This window comes from Anomaloglossus baeobatrachus, chromosome 6, assembly GCF_048569485.1.
Source record: "Anomaloglossus baeobatrachus isolate aAnoBae1 chromosome 6, aAnoBae1.hap1, whole genome shotgun sequence".
In the NCBI taxonomy this organism is placed as follows: Eukaryota; Metazoa; Chordata; class Amphibia; order Anura; family Aromobatidae; genus Anomaloglossus; species Anomaloglossus baeobatrachus.
In genome coordinates, this window is record NC_134358.1 from 94,600,075 (window position 1) to 94,615,504 (window position 15,430).

General features: G+C 48.3%; 1 protein-coding gene across 2 annotated transcripts in view; it reads left to right on the forward strand.

Annotated features, from left to right (window-relative positions):
• Positions 1–15,430, forward strand: part of RMDN1 (regulator of microtubule dynamics 1) — a 48,148-nt gene that overhangs the window by 6,346 nt on the left and 26,372 nt on the right. For both annotated transcript variants that reach the window (XM_075353116.1, XM_075353117.1), the window contains exons 2-7: positions 7,982–8,099; positions 11,212–11,299; positions 13,368–13,527; positions 13,943–14,032; positions 14,373–14,428; positions 14,559–14,646. In XM_075353116.1, the coding sequence (XP_075209231.1) occupies positions 7,982–8,099; positions 11,212–11,299; positions 13,368–13,527; positions 13,943–14,032; positions 14,373–14,428; positions 14,559–14,646 (600 nt within the window). The remainder of the gene's footprint in view (positions 1–7,981; positions 8,100–11,211; positions 11,300–13,367; positions 13,528–13,942; positions 14,033–14,372; positions 14,429–14,558; positions 14,647–15,430) is intronic.

Consider the following 15,430-nt stretch of genomic DNA (forward strand, 5'->3'; position numbering starts at 1 on the left):
CTGAGATCCCCCGCCTCCCCGTACCGACGCGTCTTCAGACAGAGCCAGGAGCAGGTAGGGAGACGACGAGTCATCTGTCCCCTGCATCCAAACCGCCGCCTGAAAAGGCGCCGGTGGGGCGATGCAGGCCGTGATCCCGGGGAGCCTCATTAATTTAGCCCCTGGCGTCTGCCTGCATTCTAGCAACGTCCCCTCTCTCACTGCTCCCTAAGTAAGCAGCGGCTCTCCTTCTGATTGGCTGTCATGTTTAGTCCCAGCCTTGGGACCAATCAGCCTCCGGGGGCCGTCTCTCCCCTCCATGCTGCCAGGAACGCTGGACGCTATCTTCCACGTGGGGAGCAGACACGGGTGAGATCGCCTCCTTGGCTCTGCACTTCTGCAGCACTATATACTGCTCTGCGGTATATCGCTGTCTCTCTAGCGGTGTGTGCCTGCTAGCTAGCTGTATATACTGGCTCTGCCTGCAGGTATATGCCGACTGTTTAACAGTATATGCCATTTCTTTTTCGCTCCTAATTGGGAGACCCAGACAGTGGGTGTATAGCTACTGCCTCTGGAGGCCGCACAAAGAACTACACTTAAAAGTGTAAGGCCCCTCCCCTTCTGGCTATACACCCTCCCGTAGGAGTACGGATTCCTCAGTTTTAGCTTTGTGCGCAAGGAGGTCAGACACGCACGCATAGCTCCATTGTTTTTAGTCAGCAGCAGCTGCTGACTATGTCGGATGGAAGAAAAGAGGACACATACAGTGTCCCCAGCATGCTCCCTTCTCACCCCACTTATGTCGGAGGTGTTTGTAAGGTTGAGGTACCCATTGCGGGTACGGCGGCAGGAGCCCACATGCTGATTCCTTCCCCATCCCTTTTTACAGGGCTCTGGGTGAAGTGGGATTTACCGGTCTCCAGGCACTGAGACCGGGCTCCATCTACAGCCCCTGGAGAAGATGCTGGATGGAGCGGAGTACGTCAGGGACATGGCCCTGCTTCCTTAAGGTACTCTGTGTCCCCGTGCATTTGGCGCTCACACCGCAGCATGCTGGGTGTTGTAGTGCGCCGGGGGACGTCAGCGCTGCGGCGCCTGTGCCATGGCCTCATTCAGCCTAGCTGAAGCAGGCACACTTATGGGATCGGCCGCGCCGGCCGCTGGGGCTGCGGCACGGCTGGCACTTGTAGTGCGCCGGGGACTTCAGCGCGGCCTGCGCTTTTACGGCGGCCGCGCTGATAACTACAGTCCCCGGCTTTTTTGCGGCCTGTTTCCGTTCGTTCCCGCCCCCGGACCTGCCAGTCAGGAGAGGGGCGGGACGCTGCCCACGTCTAGGACTCGGTCGCGCCGGCCGCTAGAATAGCGGCGCGGCTGGCACTTGTAGTGCGCCGGGGACTTCAGCGCGGCCCGCGCTTTTACGGCGGCCGCGCTGATAACTCGAGTCCCCGGCTTTTGCGGCCTGCTTTCGTTCGTTCCCGCCCCCAGACCTGCCAGTCAGGAGAGGGGCGGGACGCTGGCCAGTGCATCAGCGCTGAGGGCTGGAGTCGTTTTTACATACTCCAGCCCTCACAGTCAGCACAGAGGGGACACTGTTCCCGCACTTTTGTTTGGGAACTCCCACGGACCGCCCCTCTCCACACAAGCCGGCAGCCATTCTTGCCAGACACGCTGCGCTGCAGAGGGGAGCCGGGGAGACCCAGACAAGGCATTCTGCAGCCTCTTACCCGCTGTTCAGCGGGCGGTAAGCAGCCCTCAGGGCTCACCCCCTCTTGTGCTCGTAGTATTCTTAGTATTTTGTTGCTACAAATACTTTGTACTGCATAGCGCTGGTCGCCCTTTTGGCTATAGACTCTCTCACATGCAGAGAGCCAGCAGCATGTCGCCCGTAAAACGCAAGGGTGCCAAAGCACAGACATTATATGCTTCCTGCACCGCATGTGGGACTTTTCTACCGGCAGGCTCCACGGACCCCCATTGTGTGCAGTGCTCGGCCCCTGCGGCGCTTGCACAGTCGGGACCTCTGCTGGACGTGTCCCAGGGTGTACCACCTGTGAATGCTGTCCAGGTGACAGGAACTGAGTTTGCAGCTTTTGCTGACAGAATGTCTCTCACTATGTCACAAATTCTTGACACATTGCGAGCTAGGCCTGTACTTCAGACCACGGACACTGTGCAATCATTGCCCCCTGGTCCCCCTCAGCTCCTAGCTCCGGGACGGGCATCTACACCTCAGGGTGAAGACTCTGACTCGGACGATGGCCCCGGGCAGCCTAAGCGGGCTCGTTATGACGGGCCTTCACATTCATCTCAATGGTCTGGATCCCAGCGGGATGAATCTATGGGTGATGAGGCGGACGTAACTGATCAGGATTCTGATCCTGGGACCGCTCTCAATCTAGATACACCAGATGGTGACGCCATAGTTAATGATCTTATATTTAACATCAATAAGATGTTGAATATTTCCCCACCAGCTCCTCCTGTAGAGGAGTCAGCTTCGCAGCACGAGAGAATCCATTTCAGATACCCTAAGCGTACATTAAGCACTTTTCTGGACCACGCTGACTTCAGAGACGCAATCCAGAAACCCCACGCTTATCCTGAAAGGCGTTTTCCTAAACGACTTAAAGATACACGCTACCCTTTTCCCTCTGAAGTGGTCAAGGGTTGGACCCAGTGTCCAAAAGTGGATCCTCCAATTTCCAGGCTTGCAGCTAGATCCTTGGTTGCTGTTGAAGATGGAGCGGCACTTAAAGATGCCACTGACAGGCAGATGGAGCTCTGGCTGAAATCCATCTATGAAGCGATTGGAGCGTCATTAGCGCCTTCTTTTGCGGCCGTATGGGCACTCCAAGCTATCACGGCCGGGCTTGCGCGAGTCGACTCAGTCACACGTGCATTTGCCCCGCAGGTAGCACCATTGACCTCGCAAATGGCGGCATTCGCGTCGTACGCGATTAATGCTGTTCTGGACGCTACAAGCCGCACGGCAGTGGCGTCAGCCAACTCAGTTGTTTTGCGTAGGGCTCTGTGGTTGAGACATTGGAAAGCAGATTCTCATTCCAAGAAGTGCTTAACCAATTTGCCTTTTTCTCGTGACCGATTGTTTGGAGAGCGTTTGGATGAAATCATCAAACACTCCAAGGGTAAGGACTCTTCCTTACCGCAACACAGACAAAACAAGCCCCAACAGAGGAGGGGTCAGTCTGGTTATCGGTCCTTTCGAGGACAGGGCAGGTCCCAATTCGCCTCGTCAAAAAAGACTCAAAAGGACCAGAGACGTTCAAATCCTTGGAGGTCTCAGTCACGCCCAAAAAGACCAGCCGGAGGAACCGTTGCCAAAACGACGTCCTCCTGACTTGCGGTCTCCGATACCCACGCCCGCGGTCGGTGGGAGGCTGTCCCACTTTGGCGACATTTGGCTAGCAAGCGTCAAAGACCGTTGGGTGAGAGATATTCTATCTCACGGGTACAGGATAGAGTTCAGTTCTCGTCCGCCAACTCGTTTCTTCCGAACTTCTCCACCACCAGACCGAGCCGATGCTCTGTGGCAGGCGGTGGCCGCTCTAAAGGCGGAAGGAGTGGTGACCTCCGTCCCTCTTCAGGAACAGGGTCACGGTTTTTACTCCAATCTGTTTGTGGTCCCAAAAAAGGACGGATCGTATCGTCCCGTCCTGGATCTGAAGTTGCTCAACAGACACGTAAAAGTCAGGAGGTTCCGGATGGAATCCCTACGCTCCGTCATAGCCTCAATGTCTCAGGGAGATTTTCTAGCATCAATAGACATCAAAGATGCGTATCTCCACGTGCCGATTGCACCAGAGCATCAGCGTTTCCTACGTTTCGTCATACACGACGAGCACCTACAGTTCGTAGCGTTACCCTTCGGTCTGGCAACAGCCCCCCGGGTCTTCACCAAAGTCATGGCAGCAGTAGTAGCTGTTCTGCACTCGCAGGGTCACTCGGTCATCCCGTATCTAGACGACCTGCTTATAAAGGCATCCTCTCAAGAAGCATGCCAACACAGTTTGGAGGTGGCGCTAGACACTCTCCAGACTTTCGGGTGGATTATCAACTTTCCAAAGTCTCATCTAACCCCGACCCAATCTCTGACTTATCTTGGCATGGAGTTTCATACTCTATCAGCGATAGTGAGGCTTCCACTGGACAAGCAGTGCTCGCTACGGACTGGAGTGCAATCTCTCCTTCAGAGCCAGTCGCACTCACTGAGGCGCCTCATGCATTTCCTAGGAAAGATGGTAGCAGCAATGGAGGCAGTCCCGTTCGCGCAGTTTCATCTGCGCCCTCTCCAATGGGACATTCTGCGCCAATGGGATGGGAGATCGACGTCCCTCGACAGGACGGTCTCCCTCTCTCAGACTGCCAAGGACTCTCTACTTTGGTGGCTTCTCCCCAACTCATTGTCACAGGGAAAGTCGTTCCTTCCCCCGTCCTGGGCAGTGGTCACGACAGATGCGAGCCTATCAGGGTGGGGAGCGGTGTTTCTCCACCACAGGGCTCAGGGGACGTGGACTCAGGAAGAGTCCACCTTGCAGATCAATGTTCTGGAAATCAGAGCAATCTATCTTGCTCTGCGAGCCTTCCAACAATGGCTGGAAGGCAAGCAGATTCGGATTCAGTCGGACAACTCCACAGCGGTGGCGTACATCAACCACCAAGGGGGAACACGCAGTCGCCAAGCTTTTCAAGAAGTCCAGCGGATTTTGACGTGGGTGGAAAGCAGAGCGTCCACCATATCTGCAGTTCACATCCCAGGCGTGGAAAACTGGGAAGCGGACTTTCTCAGTCGCCAGGGCATGGACGCAGGAGAATGGTCCATTCACCCGGACGTGTTTCAACAGATCTGTTGCCGCTGGGGGTCGCCGGACGTCGATCTGATGGCGTCACGGCACAACAACAAGGTCCCAGTTTTCATGGCACGGTCTCACGATCACCGAGCGCTGGCGGCAGACGCATTGGTTCAGGATTGGTCGCAATTCCGACTCCCCTATGTGTTCCCACCTCTAGCATTGTTACCCAGAGTTCTCCGGAAAATCAAGTCCGACTGCCAACGAGCCATACTCGTCGCTCCAAATTGGCCAAGAAGGTCGTGGTACCCGGATCTGTGGCATCTCACGGTAGGCCAGCCGTGGGCACTACCAGACCGTCCAGATCTGCTGTCTCAAGGGCCGTTTTTCCATCAGAATTCTGCGGCCCTGAACCTGACTGTGTGGCCATTGAGTCCTGGATCCTAGCGGCCTCAGGTTTATCTCAGGGAGTTGTTGCCACAATGAGACAGGCTAGAAAACCATCCTCAGCTAAGATCTATCACAGAACGTGGAAGATATTCTTAGCGTGGTGTTTGGCTCAAGGGTTTTCTCCCTGGCCATTTGCATTGCCAATTTTTCTTTCCTTCCTGCAGTCTGGGTTGGAAAAAGGTTTGTCCCTTAGCTCGCTTAAGGGTCAAGTCTCCGCGTTATCCGTATTCTTTCAGAAGCGCTTGGCACAGCTTTCTAAAGTACGCACGTTTCTCCAAGGAGTTTGTCATATCGTTCCTCCTTACAGACGGCCATTGGAACCCTGGGATCTGAACAAGGTTCTCCTTGCTCTTCAAAAGCCGCCTTTCGAGCCCTTGAAAGAGGTTCCCCTTTCTCGGCTTTCACAAAAGGTAGTTTTTCTTGTAGCGGTCACATCTCTTCGAAGAGTGTCCGAGCTGGCGGCGTTATCTTGCAAATCTCCCTTCCTGGTGTTTCACCAAGACAAGGTAGTACTGCGTCCAATTCCAGAGTTTTCTCCCAAGGTGGTTTCTTCCTTTCATCTCAATCAGGATATCACCTTGCCATCTTTGTGTCCGCATCCAGTTCACCAATTTGAAAAGGGTTTACATCTGTTGGACCTGGTGAGAGCACTCAGGATTTACATTTCTCGCACGGCGCCTCTACGCCGTTCGGATGCGCTCTTTGTCCTAGTCGCTGGTCAGCATAAGGGATCGCAAGCTTCCAAATCCACCCTGGCGCGGTGGATCAAGGAACCAATTCTTCACACATACCGTTCTGCTGGGCTTCAGATTCCATCTGGACTGAAGGCCCATTCTACCAGAGCCGTTGGTGCGTCCTGGGCGTTGAGGCATCAGGCTACGGCTCAGCAAGTGTGCCAGGCGGCTACCTGGTCGAGTCTGCACACGTTTACCAAACACTATCAAGTGCATACCTACGCTTCGGCAGACGCCAGCCTAGGTAGACGGGTCCTCCAGGCGGCGGTGGCCCACCTGTAGGAAGAGGCTGTATGACAGCCCGTTCATGTGGTATCTTTTTACCCACCCAGGGACTGCTTTTGGACGTCCCACTGTCTGGGTCTCCCAATTAGGAGCGAAAAAGAAGAAGGGAATTTTGTTTACTTACCGTAAATTCCTTTTCTTCTAGCTCCAATTGGGAGACCCAGCACCCGCCCTATTTGTTTTTAGGGTTTCGTTTTTTTCGGGTGCACATGTTGTTCACGTTGTTTCTTAAGTTCTCCGATCTAGTTATCGGATTGAATTTGTTTTTGAAACTGTTATTGGCTTTCCTCCTTCTTGCTTTGGTACTAAAACTGAGGAATCCGTACTCCTACGGGAGGGTGTATAGCCAGAAGGGGAGGGGCCTTACACTTTTAAGTGTAGTTCTTTGTGCGGCCTCCAGAGGCAGTAGCTATACACCCACTGTCTGGGTCTCCCAATTGGAGCTAGAAGAAAAGGAATTTACGGTAAGTAAACAAAATTCCCTTCTTTGCTATCTGTATATACCGGCTCTGCATCGCAGTCACTTTATAATACTACTAGTGGCTCCTCACTCATAGTAACAGTGGCTTAACCCTTGCCTATAGGGCTGTAGGACTCTATTGCTGACATGCGTAACTGCAAGGGTGATAAAGCTTCCCAGGCGTCCTCTACGGACCTGTACTATGCTTGTACCACCAGTGGATGCTCGTTTTCTAATGGCCGAAGCTATTCACTATGCCGGCGCTACGATGCTCCTACTACCGTGCATTGAGAAGGGACGATCTCTGCCCATAAACGAGTGCAGATCAACCATGCAAATCCACTAGTGCTCGTCTACACCGGCCCAGGACAGAGTGATTGCTAATACTGTGTAGTTCTTCTGTTCTCATAAAGCACGGTATGAGAAAAACTCAGCACCAGAACTCCGTGATGTTTAAGTGAAAGTTTTTAATGTAATAATCAAATTACAAAATATTTATCGTTTCGGTCCAAAAATTAGGGCTCCTTCACATGAGACTTTGCTTTACTACCGTGCTCTGGAACTTTTTTTTATCCGCGGCAATAAGTTACTTTCTGATGAAGGTCCAGAAATTTGGACCAAACGTAAAATATTTTGTAATTGGATTATTACATTAAACGCTTTCACTTATCTCAGACTTCTGAGGGCCGAGTTTTTCGTATCCATTTAACAGACTGGATCCCTACAGGGAAGGAGAAAAACAAGAATGTAGATGGTGAACATTGGAATATGAATGTACATTACTGCCAAGAAAACATGAAACCTTTTTTGAAAAATGAGTTACTTGGCAAATAAAGGTGGTTACATTTATCTGTGCCCTGGATACCATGTCAAGGTGTAACTCATGTGGGTCCTACTCTAGATGCTATGCTTCTCTTGTCCAAACTGAACTATTATATGGGCTACAATAGAACCTGCAGAAATGACGACTGACGTTTCGAGGTTACAGGCGCTTTTTCAGGTCCAGACTCGAAGCGCCTGTGAGCACGAAATAGCCGTAGTCTCTGACGCCCCCTGCATCCCTCCCTCCTTCTTGATGTCTATTTTTTAAAGAATAAACAAATATTTTTACTTGGTAACTGCCACCTCCTTTCTTCTTCTATTCCGGAGTTAATATATTGGTACATTATTAGGTAAATGCAGTAAACTGATCTTGTAAAACCACCTCTGAATAGCAGACTGGAATCAGAGCCAGACGTTGATTCTCTCTGTTTCTGCCCTAGGTTCCACGGAAAAGGGCCTTACTGGAGAAAGGTCTTGTGTTGTCATCCTTGTCTTTGTTTGCCATAGGATCGTACAGATGGAAGCACAGACACGCCATAGTATATGCCAGTATTAAAGGTAAGGCCACCAGTCGAAAGCACATTGACATGCTACAATGTAAAAGTGTTTTATGGCAAGGTAAAGGGGTTTATTTAATATAAAAAAAACCCTGAGTACTCACTCTCCCCAGGTCCAACAATATTGATGTCACATCAACAGCCCAGTACATCAAGTAACAATTGGGGTCCATGCTACTGATAGTAGAAAACCCATTTTGAATGGTCAGTGTCCAAAGATTAAAGGGAACCTGTCAGCAGATTTGGGGCCTATAAGTTGTGGCGACCAATACTGGGCTCTTAAAATATTGTATACAACATGCTGTATATACGAGCACAGGCCACTGTGTAGAATGTAAAAATCACTTTATAATACTCACCTAAACAGTCGCTGCGGTGGAGTTGGGTCACATGGGCATCTTTCTCCGGTGCCGGCGCCTCCTCTTTCGGCCATCTTCGTCCTTCTTCTGAAGCCTGTGTGCATGACGCATTTTGTGTCATACACTCGCCGGTCCCGTGCAGGCGCACTACAACACTTTTATCTGCCTTGCTCAGGCCATGTCAAAGTGCGACTGCGCAGGATCTAAATGCCAGCGAGTGTGGGTGACATTGGACGTATCATGCACCCTGGCTTCAGAAGAAGGACGACAAAGATGGCCGAAAGAGGAGGCGCCGGAGAAAGAGACGCCCATATGACCCAACTCCACCGCAATGACAGTTTAGGTGAGTATTCTAAAGTGATTTTTATGTTCTACACAGCGGCCTAGACTCTTATATACAGCATGTTAGAATACTGTATATAAGAACCCACTGGTGGTGGCCGCAGCTCATAGGCCCCAAATCTGGTGACAGGTTCCCTTTTAAAAGTCTGTGAGAAGTGAATCCAGAAACCAGGCAGTGACTGTGGCGATATGTACACAGTATTACCTCGCCTAGGTGCCTAGACTGAATGTCAATTAATTTGGGGGGTAGGTGGGGAAGGGTCCCGCTATCTAGACGAGGATGCGGCTTGACCCCCGGCTGACTATACTCTACGTCTTTTTATCGGGCCACACAGAGGCCTTTTCCCTCTGTTTCAATAATTTTAAAGACAGTTATTAAAAAATAAACACCATTGTTAGAGAGGGGTCTGGATCACAGTCCTGTATCTGCTTCTTATGTGACACTAAGCTAAACTGTTTCCTGTGTCTTCCAATGAAGCAGCCAAGAAAGAGGAAATGTCATCTGCGTGTCTCCCCGAGCTACTTATCTGAATACTGAAGCTTTAAAAACAGCAGTTGTGGTTATTTTTAAGTAGTGCTTTTAATCTAAGGTCCCATGCCCCGTTCTTTTACTCACCCTCCGGTGTTTTCACCGTTATCAATTCCACTTTGGTCCCACATCGCCATCTTGTGACTAACTTCTGACTGGTGGTCGAAAAGTCATAAGTTATATCACAAGCGCTCAGTACAAGTCTATGAGAGCTAGAATGAGGCTCACATAGAGTTGCATCGAAGAGTGACCTACGGCTTTGCTCCATGAAACACTGGAGCTACCGGCAGGTCCCCAACTGCTGGCGACCAATGAGAGCGGTGCCAATAAAAGGTGAAAACTATGCCAGAGGGGGAGTATAAGACCGAGGGCAGGGAGCTTAGATTAAAAGTACCACTCTAGCAGGAAAAAAAATGCCATATGCTGGCATAGTGCCTTAAAAAAGGTATATGAGGGATTTTTTTTTTAAAAACACCCATATTTATGCATTATCTCTGTACAACATAATAATAATTTTATTACTTCCACAGCGCTTTGCATACATTGGCAACACTGTCACCATTGGGGCTCACAATCTAGAGTCCCTATCTGTATGTCTGTGGAGTGTGGGAGGAAACCCACGCAAACACAGGGAGAACATACAAACTCCATGCAGATGGTGTCCTTGGTGGGATTTGAACCCAGGACCCCAGCGCTGCAAGACTGCAGTGCTAACCACTGAGCCACCGTGCCACTCTAGCAGGGAAGAAAAAAAAAAGGCCAAATGCTTGCTTAGTGCCTTTAAAAAAGGGGTATATGATGGATTAAAAAAAAAGATTATAAAACACCCATATTTATCCATTATCTCTCTGTACAACATCCATTTATTCCCTTAAAAAGGATAATTGGAACAATCTGTGTACTTGGACCATTATTGTGCCATGATACCGCCCGATTATCGTGCAGTGTAAACAGGCTTTCAATCATCCGATGAAAAAGCAAAATGTTTGCTGACAAATAATTGTTCTTAGCATCTCATAGCCTTGTGTAAACAGGACGTGTGCTGCCAAGAAAAAAATGTCTTCTCATAGAATGAGAATAAGTTTGACCAAACGACAATCAATCTTCGAGCATCTACCCGATTGGCAGTTGTTTAAAGCCAAAATCGTGTAATGTAAACCCTGCCTGTTTCAGCCAAAAAATGACGAATAGACTGTGGAGATAGGAAACGTCTTCAGCACTGCAGTGTTATAGTCCATGTTTGTCATCAGCCCTGGGAAAGATGTATTACCTAGGATATATGATGTACAAACTGAATTATATTGAGGGGGAGGCAACATGTTTTGGCACTTTGCCTACCTTAGGGCCTGAAACGCGTCTCCTTTATCTTATTCCATCATAATCCAGCTTGAACTCATTACATCCTGGGTAATACATTTCTTTCGGTACTGACACAGAGTATATCTGCAGCACCAAAGAGTTTTCCTTTCTCTACGGTTGATTCCCTACTTATCCTAGGTTCCATGGTTGACGACCATGCTTATCCTAGGTTCCATGTAGAAGGACAGCATAGGATGGCGGCAGTGGCCTGAAACAGATTCCCGTCCCTTATACAAACGTGTACTGTTATTGTGCCACTGGCACAACTGGTAGAGGAGAGTAGTGCAGCCTTTCACCCCCCTTCCACTCCGTACAAATACTACTATGCTCAGATAAAAAGTCACCTTCTCCCACCTCCCTTTTGGGACGTTATCTTCAGCTTTTCAAGGGGAACCCACAAGTTTTTACTAAATGCACCGGTCTAAAAAACCTTTCATACTGTTATACCTGCACAGTCCATGTAGCAAATAACCTCACTTATAGCGAGGACTCGGGACATTGATCTGATTACTTTTGTGTTTAAGTTGAAGATGTGAAGGAACAAGCGGATTATCTTTATGGAAGTGGAGAGACTGAGAAGTTATATGAATTTCTGAGCCAGTACCGGGACAGGTAATACGGGCACAGCGTTTCACCAGGCGAGATTTATGATTGTGAATATTATTGGCAGGGCTTCATGCAGCAACTACCAGGGGACCAATGAAATACTGCACATGTAGTGTATCTCAACTGCAATGTGATGATACATCGGGAAATGATTTCAAATACTCCCCTGGAAAATAAAATATGCAGATAAACTCTTCTTCAACCTCTGTGAAGAAACTATGTATGCCATCTTGGAACTTTCTGCATGGAGAAACTTTCGCCTCTCACCTAGCTAAAGTAGTTCTCCTGCTTTGCACTGATGAGGGGACAAACACCCCAAAGCATGTTTCTGATTTAGCAGTATATCCAGAGTCAGCTGCCAAAGCCCTTTTTAAAGAGTTAATATTGACTTTTAGGATTATTACTTCCAACAGTTGGCAATGGAGCTTTCTGTGAAGAGTCTATTTGTAAATTAAATGTTTTCTCCCCTTCAGTTATATATGATTACATTAACCCCTTTACAACACATGACGTACTGGGTACGTCATGGAACGTGTGAGGTTAATGCCCGCGGCCTGCCGTGGGCAGTCTGCAGCGATCCGCACACATCAGTTGATTTCAGCAGCTGACATGTGTGCCAGCTAGTCGCGAGTGGAATCGCGTTCCACAAAATCTGGAGCGAGATGTTTATGCGCACAGCCATAATGATGACTTACCCACCCCCATCGGAAGTCACGTGACGTGATCACATGACTTCCGGTGGTTGCCATGGTAACACAGGGTCATGTGATGACGCCTGTAGCTATCATGAGTCACTTTCTCTCAATGCCAGCAGAGGGCAGTGTTTGAGAGTAAAGCACCATATCTGCAGATCTCAGCTGTGTAGCTGTGATCTGGAGAAATGGAAGAGCGATCAGATAGCGGATTTTTTTTTTTGTTTTTACACTAAGTTGAAATTACCCCCCATTTGCCCCATTGAAAAATTAAAGGGTTAAAAAAATTAAAAAATATACACATTTGGTATCGCCGTGTTCAGAAATGCCCAATCAAAATATAAAATTAAATTAATCTGATCGGTAAACTGCTTAGTGGCAAAAAGATTCCAATAGCCAAAATTACGTTTTTTTGGTCGCCGCAAAATGCAAAAGTGGTGCAGTTAAACGTCAGCTGAAAACGCAAAAAATAAGCAAATCACTGAGCCATAAATCCAGAAAAATAAGAACGTTAACGGGTTTCGGAAAATACTTTTTTTTTTTTTTTTGGACAAACTTGTGAATTCTTTTAACCCCTTAGATGCAAGTAAATACATTATTGGTGTCTACAAACTCGCACCGACCTCAGGCATAACAGCAACACATCAGTTTTACCATATAGTGAACACTGTGAATAAAATATCCCAAAAACTATTGTGTGATCGCACTTTTGTTTGCAGTTTTTCCACACTTGAATTTGTTTTGCTGTTCTCCAGTACACTATATGGTAAAACTTATGGTTTCATTTAAAATTACAACTCGTCCCGCAAAAAACAAGCCCTTATATGGGAAGATTGATGGAAAAATAAAGAAGTTACGGCTCTTGGGAGAAAGGGGAAAGAAAAAATGGAAAAACGCCCGGGGGTCAAGGGGTTAGAGACTGTCGGCAGAGAATGACTGTTCAAACCAAGTGCAGACGTTTGGTGCATTAGGGGGAGGACAAACACCTATCTGCAGCCTTCTCTGGCTCTATGAAGCCAGAGCTGTCAAAGAACTGGAGAGAATGGAGATAAATGGGAAGGTGTACTTAAATTATTGACCCCACCATGATGCCCCATGAGCCTGTACTTGCTTTGAGCAGTCATTCTGTGCTGATAGATTCCCTTTAAGTGTGAATAATTGAATGTGCTATACTGATCAGGGATATACTACATTGCAGATCAGTAACTAGGCGTGCTCCACCTGTTATGACACAACTCTCAACATGGCCTGACAGCTGGTGGCCGTCATAATGCTGAGAGTTGTAGTTTCTCAACAACTAAAGTGCCTAAGGTTTCTGACCCCATATCTCTACACCTGTATCTAAACACAGCCCTAATCCCAGGTTTCTGTGTCTTATCCAGTAATGATGCTGAAATTCTCTGGAGACTTTCCCGGGCTACGAGAGATATGGCTCAACTCAGCAAAACGGCCCCCAATGACAAGAAGCAATTGGTGTATGAATCTCGAGATCTTGCCAAAAAAGCCTTGGAAATAAATGAGTCCTGCTCACCAGCGCATAAGGTAGAGTGTGTGTGTGTGTGTGTGTGTGTGTATGTATGTATGTGTGTATGTATGTATGTATGTATGTATGTATATGTGTGTGTGTGTGTGTGTGTGTGTGTGTGTGTATATATGTTACCTACATCGAAAGAGGTCGGCTAAGGAAACAGTTCATCAAGTTTTCTATGGGGGTCATTTAAGAGCGGGGTCCCAAATTCAGAACCCACCTGTATCAGCCAAAGCGCACAAACCCTACAAGGATGTCAGTGTACTCATAATGAACCCCGCGCCATGCTGCCGTTACTGTACACAATAGGTACCTGCTGTGGCTTCTCCGTCCCTGCGTCCCCTGTACATTACAAATTAATAAACTATTCTCTATTAGGAAAAAAAGGAACCTGATACCTTTGTCTTATGTATAGCATTTTCTTTCCAGTGGTACGCCATATGTCTTAGTGAAGTGGGAGATTACGAAGGTGTCAAAGTGAAAATTGGAAATGCCTACATTATCCGGGACCACTTCCAGGTATAGTACACAATGAAAGAATATGTAGCAGAGGGTCCAAGTACAAGACCAACAGCTAGGGTCAAGAAGAGATCTGTAAAGTGGCCGTGGATACTGTGGAACTACATAAAGTTCACTTCCCAGATGTCTTTGACCCTAATCCCCATGGCTGTTCAGGGTATATTTATGGAGGGAGGTAATCAGTTCATTGTATTTTACAGCACCATTTACTACAGAGGAACATTTTGGAAAACCCAAACCTGTCATTGGATGTTTTATGATAATGAACAACTTTTGCGGAGTGGGCTTACACATTATATTGTGTCGTTATAGACATCTGACTCCAACTTTATCATTATAGAGAGCCATAGAGCTGAACCCAAAGGATGCCACCACCATTCACCTTATTGGCCTTTGGTAGGTTAAAAAAATGTTCTCTCTTCTATCTGAAAGTTGGTAATTCAAGTCTTTGTGTGAGTGTGTGATCTGCAGCCACATTTTTGCCCCTCAATCTTATCTGCTGAATTAAAGGACTTGTATCTTTCAGGTGCAACATGTTTGCAGAGTTGCCCTGGTACCAGAAAAAAATAGCTGCAGCTTTATTTGCCGCTCCACCATCTGTAACATATGACGAGGTAACATTACAGACTTTATATTCAGAGATACACACAGAGCCAGACTGGGATTAACAAGCATCCCCTGCACTCACACCCAACATGCCCTCCTCCGCCATTGCTGAAAATTAACAAAAGGCTCCTTTATTTTGAACCTCTCACCTTTTCCTCATAAAGGAGTTCTATAAGCTGAGAACATTATCTAACCAAACAAACCTGGGTATTACTTAAGGCCCCGTCACACACAACGAGATCGCTAACTAGATCGTTGCTGCATCAATTTCTGTGAGGCAGTAATGATCTTGCCAACGATCTCGTTATGTGTGACACCTACCAGCGATCAGGCCCCTGCTGTGAGATCGCTAGTCATTGCCGAAGAGTCCGGACCATTTTCTTCAAAGGTGATGTCCTGCTGGGCAGGACGCATCGCTGGGTTTGACGCTTACCAATTACCAATTGGTAAGGTCTGACTGTGACATCTCACGAGCGAGCTACCAGCTGGCATCGTTTTCAGGATCGCTGGTAAGTCGTTAAATGTGACGGGGGCTTTAACCTGCTGGGGTCCAGCACCGGACTTCTGTTTGTTGGCACGGCTGTCATCACATCAATGTCATTGCTGTCGGTCGGTGAGCTCATTGGCTTTTGTCGTCTGTGTCGCGCTCTCCCTCTGCTCGGGTCTGGCCGCTACCCTCTGTGGTGGCTCGAGTGGTGGGCCAGATCCCGAGGCCTCGAGCGGTGGGCCAGATCCCGAGGCCTCAAGCGGCGCTCCTCGCCCGTGAGTGAAAAGGGGGTGATTGTCCGTGAC